The following is a 5,997-nucleotide window of genomic DNA, read 5'->3' as shown; positions in this document are numbered from 1 at the left end:
ATATATATATATTAAAGATTCGCTGATTTTTTAGGACGTCACTTGTATATATTCGATTTAAAAGGAAATTCCCTCAACCAAACTAAAAAAATTATTTTATCTTCAATCGAGTTTAGTTAGTTTCATTTTTCTTTTCAAGAAAAAACTAAATTAAACTCAATTTTATATAATCGCTCTTTTATATACAGTGTAGACTTATTAGCAGAATTTTTTTTTTTTTTTTGCTTATGTTTAGTAAAATTCAGTTGATCATATAATATATATATATATATATATATTTTGCTTTAGGATTTTTAATTAGTTGAAATTTACTTAAATCATAAAAATATAAAATAATTGAAGGAAAAATTCATCAGGTACATGTATATAATAGTCCATGATAGTGTTGGGTCGGATCTCCAATTTGACACCGATACAAAAGTCGTCACACTCTCATGATAATCCAATCACGAACATGTTTTTAATGCTAAAAGTCACGATCCTCCATCATGAACACATTCATCACCACTACTTGATTAATGCTCACAGTGTTTATGGTTATAACACAATAATGCTCGAACCACGAAAATTCATTACTCAATAGCTCAATGGAAAAATAATAGAGATAGTAATTTGACAGAAATTCAACGTATTTTTGTATATTGCTCATTGATGTCTTGTTATCCAACTATTTGTAACCTCACCTACTATAAAGTGAGTAAGCACATAAACATGAAAAGTATCTCTCATATTATTTCTTAAAAAGTAAATAATCCAATTACTCAATCGGCCAATATATTGAAAATATTTCATAATATATTCAAAGAGAAATCTTAAACTATTTATAATATAAATACTAATGTCAATTGTATATATTTTTAATATATTTTTTTTATTTGTGCTACAATACATAGTGCATTTTCAGATGCTAAGTATACTTTTTTGCTATAATTATTAAGCGTTAGAGTTATAAAAGTAAGCTTTTAATTCTAAAATAATTTGACGAATGTAAATATTTATTAAATAAAAAAGTAAACATATCAACCAATAGCAATTAAATGTCAATTTTATTACATGACATATTTTGTGTTAAATTTGCTACAAAGTATAGCAAATAAAAATTTTAGCACAATATATGACATTACATTGGAGAGTTTTATACACTCAAATATCAAATTTACCATTGACACATTAATTATAATATTGCATTAGAGACGCTGTTACTTTTTCTTTTATTTTTATAATATTTGCAATTCACATTATATTAAAGGATTTTTTTCAGTACGCTATCATACTAGTAGGTCATGTTTTATGTCTGTTAAATCTGTATAAAATCACGTAAAAATTAAAAAGTATGCAGATGTAACAATTAAAAAAAACTTGATATACCGATACACAAAGTGTACTAAAGAATCTCTCTTATTTTAATATCTTTATAACTTTTAAAACTTAATCATTACTTCAAAAAAGTAAATTCAGCATTTTACATCTTGTGTCAAAACACAATTAAAAATCAGATATTAAATATATTATTATCATACCTTTTAGTATCGAATATGTAGTTAATATTAGCAGATAGATGGGAGATGGTCATATTTTCTAACATGCATGTATTATTATGTTGTCCACTACCATCTTTGTACGTTATTATATTAATATGTGAGTAGTCCGTTCACTTCATTGATTCGAGTTTAGAATTTGAGTTTTTTTACAGTAAAAAGCTCTCACAAACAATCACATCTAATTTTTTTACTACAGTAAAAAGTTCTCACATAAAGTCACATCTCAACTCGAATTCTAAACTTGAATCAGCGAAGTGAATGAGGTCTTATTTACCCCGATATGAATATATTCCCTCTCTCTCATAGAGAATGGACCCCACCAGTAGGTTCTACATGGGCCACACAAGCGAAAACTATTCTCTATGAATGAAAGAGTGGATATATCCCACCCCGTTTCTTTATAACGTGCATCATAAGCATATATCATACTTCTAGGCAAGCATAGGTTAAAAGTAACAGCCAATAGAATTGTTCCCTTCCAAGAGAAGGGTTATATTATAGCCAAAAAAAAAAAAAAGGAAAAAAAAAAAAACTACCCTGTTGCTCTTTTGATTCCCAAACGGCCAAAGCCCCACTAGCGTTAGAGATCTCTTTCAAAAAAGAAGGGGAAAGAAAAAAAGCATAGAGACAATCAGTCGACTATAAGAAAGTAAATTCCCAAAAACAAAAAAAAAGAAAAGAAAAGAACATACGAAGACACGCCCAGGCCCAGACTCCCCCAAATGAAAGAAAAAAGCATGTTGTCCTTGTAGATGTACCAACTTTTTTTTTTTTTTTTTTTTTATGCAATTGTGAACATACTCATTTATAATACATGTAGTTAAGACGAATAGAAAATGAGCGACCAATATCATCCTCTGAGAAGGGCAGCACAAATAACCAAATAGATTCAACCTTAAAAATGTAAATAGAAAAGTTCACATTGCTTAATACTCGATAGATATATGATCACACAATAATACTAAATTAACATAATACAAATTACAGCAAAAGGACTAGTACAATAAAAAATAAAAAATAAAAAGCAAAAACCACACTAAAACACAGAAACTAAACCATCATAACAAATAACCATAAACCAAACACTTAGTAAATTAATTAGGTTTACTAAGAGCCAATCCTATCCATGATAGTAGCCAAAATCTCCTTGCACTCTTTAAGCTTCTTGACACTCCCAGTCAGCTTAACCCGCTTAGAAACCGAAGAAAAGAAAAAAAAAAACATAGTTTATATTTTTTATTTTTTTATTTTTTATTTTATATGCAATTGTGAACATACTCACATATAATACGTGTAGTTAAGACGAATAGAAAATGAGCGACCAATATCATCCTCTGAGAAGGGCAGCACAAATAACCAAATAGATTCAACCTTAAAAATGTAAATAGAAAAGTTCACATTGCTTAATACTCGATAGATATATGATCACACAATAATACTAAATTAACATAATACAAATTACAGCAAAAGGACTAGTACAATAAAAAATAAAAAATAAAAAGCAAAAACCACACTAAAACACAGAAACTAAACCATCATAACAAATAACCATAAACCAAACACTTAGTAAATTAATTATCTTTACTTAGAGCCAATCCTATCCATGATAGTAGCCAAAATCTCCTTGCACTCTTTAAGCTTCTTGACACTCCCAGTCAGCTTAACCCGCTTTGTAGAAACCGAAGGCGACTCCTCCATCAGCCTCTCAATCCCATTCCCATGCGGAGCCATCAACTCACTCACAATTTCAAATTCCAAATCCTTATTCACCAGGTTATTAACACTCAGCTGCAGATGAAGCGCCATGCAATCCACAAGCCGTCTCAACACAATTCTCCAATACGAGATCATTCTCATTCTAAGATCAAAGGCCTGATCCAGGAGATGCCTGAACGGCCTCAGATTCCCCGTCGCAATCCAACCAAAGCCGTCGAGATTGGTTTGATACCGCGAATTATCGTCGATATCTTTCATGAATGCCTCCTTTTCCGCCATCAGCCTGTTCCATTCGGATAAGAATTCCGGATTACAAGTATAATCCGTCAGCTTCTCCATTTCCACAACCTCCATGACCCACTTCATTGACTGCTCTTTCATTTTCTCGATAAGATTAAGCCCCGCTCTTCTTGTCGAAAGCTGAAGCTGGTAATAGTCTTCGACATGGCTCATTAAGACAGAGATCACCACTTCCTCAATGTAATTCCAAACTCTTCCGACGAACTCGGTTGGAATATTCGAAATTCCATTCACTTTCTCTTGTAGTATCGCGAGAAAGGCTGTTCGGGGAAGGAAATTAGGGAGTGAAATCTCCTTGGCTTCCTCCAAATGCTTGATCTCCTCCATTAGAAAGTTTCCAACCCGGTCGCTTTGCGGAGAATTTTTTAGTTCATCATTGAAATTGTTAAGCATCTCCACCAACCTTGCAGTGCAATGCATTTTTTTGTCATCTGGGTACTCGTCAAACTCTCCTCTTATGAGAATTTTCTGCAGCGATTCCTTAACTTGCCCGAGGATCCTCATGAACGCCGTCATCGCCTCCGCGACAGAGGACATAGTCTTCGGTAGCTTCTTGAACTCGGTGAGATTGTGGTTTAGCTTGTCGTTGATCTTCTTAACAATGTCCGGCAAGTTTCTCGCTATGCTCTTCGCCTGAATCTGCATAAGATTCTGCGCCAAAACCGGCACCCCAACAATCGATTTATCGATCTTCGAAAGCAGAGGATGCGACGCGAAAAGTGCGGATTCTTCGGTCCTCGCTTCCTCATAGGACTCATCACCAATTCTGTTTCTCACACAGACATAACCAAGACCAATATTCACATCATCAGAAGTCACCTTCTCGAGAAGTCCTTCTGGAGATTTATCGCATTTGGTGACCACAGCAAGCGTTCTCTCTCCGTTTTTGTCGACACTCTGCGACATCCGAATCGACTCGCAAGTCGGAAAATCGACAGTCGCCGACAAAACATTAAGTATAATACTTGCTTCCGGCTTAATATACTCCATTATAATGTCCCTTATCTGGTCGTAGATGTTCTCCGGTTGACCAAGAACAGGGACTCTGGTGATTCCCGGAAGATCCACCATCGTCAAATCAGGAACGCCCTGTTTCTTCACCGTCAGAGTCAGGCGGGTTTTGGATATTCCCTTCCCGTTGCCGGCGATCTCCCCAGTAGCCATATTGATGGCTTCCGAAATGTTATCTTCGGTGGTGGGGACCACTTTGCCGCTGTACTCCAAGAAAATTTCGGGTTCTGGAGAGGAGTGGTTTTGGAGCCGCATGACGAGGGGGACTCTGGTGCAGATTCCCTGGCCGCGAGGGAGGTTGATGCGGGCGAGAGACTCGAGGACGGAGGACTTGCCGGAGGACTGGTCGCCGACGACGACGATGGTGGGGAGCTCGATGCCTTCGTCCATGACGGCGAGGTTGCGGAGCTTGTCGACGGCGTCGAGGACGGGGCGGATGCGGTCGTTGTAGGAGGAGACAATCGGTGCGGCCACGACGGCCAAGTGGTGGGTTTCGTCACCAGCAATTTCAAGATCACTGTCGAGTTTGAGAGTTGAGAGTGAGAGGATTTGGGAGCAAATTGGGTCTTTGAACTCCATTGTGGTTTTTTTTTTTTTTTCTTTTTGTGGTGGATTGAGAGAGCACAAGGTTTCGCAGAGGAGCTGATCAAGTTAGGAAAATGGCCAAAGTGGTAATGTGGGTGGTAGTAGTGGAGACTCTGGAGAGTAGAGTATAGGGGTGCGCTTTATATAGAGGTTTAATGGAGGGAGTGAAGGAGGAAAAAATATAAAAAATAATAATAATAAACAATGAAGAAATGCGTAGACCAGAGAGACTTCGGACATTACCTGGAAGTCGGAAAAAGAGAAGAAAAGCTTCGTGCTAGGTCATGTCCGCACTGTAAAAAGCAATTATTAAATTAATCTCAAAATGGTACACGTGACCTCATAAAATTCTCTGATTTAAATTTTTAATTTTAATTTATTACAATAAAAAATACTTATAAAAAATGATATTTAATTTTTTATTATGATAAAAAATTATATTTTAATTTTTTTTATTATAATAAAAAATTTTTATAAAAAATTACATTTTAATTTAAATTTAAAACTTAAATAGAAAAAATGAAGGGCACCATTCTTGAGAAGGCAATGATTTCCGAAAAATATTGAATTTGCATCCTACTTCTCGGGGAAGTTAATTAAATATGTGGCCCACTTGCTGGAGAGATATTCGATTGCGGAGGTTTTGATTGCTGCCGTACAAGCTTTCGGCGGGAACTTGAGACTGCAGGGTAACAGCCAATAGCGTTGTTTAACTTCCACGCGAAGGATTTTTTTTCACTTTGTTTATTTATCGATTCAAATTTTTAATTTTAAATTTTTAAAATAAAAAATTTTTAAAAATATTATATTTAATTTTTTTATTATAATAAAAAATTTTATATTT

At 34.9% G+C, this 5,997-nt stretch overlaps 1 protein-coding gene across 1 annotated transcript; it reads right to left on the bottom strand.

Annotated features, from left to right (window-relative positions):
• Window positions 1–2,906: 2,906 nt before the first annotated feature.
• On the bottom strand, window positions 2,907–5,341 carry LOC21388569 (dynamin-related protein 4C). Its single transcript, XM_010090325.2, has one exon. The coding sequence runs from the start codon at window positions 5,145–5,147 to the stop codon at window positions 3,123–3,125; it is 2,025 nt and encodes a 674-aa protein (XP_010088627.1). The 5' UTR covers window positions 5,148–5,341; the 3' UTR covers window positions 2,907–3,122.
• Window positions 5,342–5,997: the final 656 nt, after the last annotated feature.

The sequence above is a fragment of the Morus notabilis genome, unplaced genomic scaffold (genome assembly GCF_000414095.1).
Source record: "Morus notabilis unplaced genomic scaffold, ASM41409v2 Scaffold1057, whole genome shotgun sequence".
Taxonomy (NCBI): Eukaryota; Viridiplantae; Streptophyta; class Magnoliopsida; order Rosales; family Moraceae; genus Morus; species Morus notabilis.
This window is presented reverse-complemented; position numbering and strand designations above follow the sequence as displayed.

Bases quoted from the DNA above. Each gene is read 5' to 3' on its own strand.
- LOC21388569 (XM_010090325.2), bottom strand. From the start codon at position 5,147: ATGGAGTTCAAAGACCCAATTTGCTCCCAAATCCTCTCACTCTCAACT.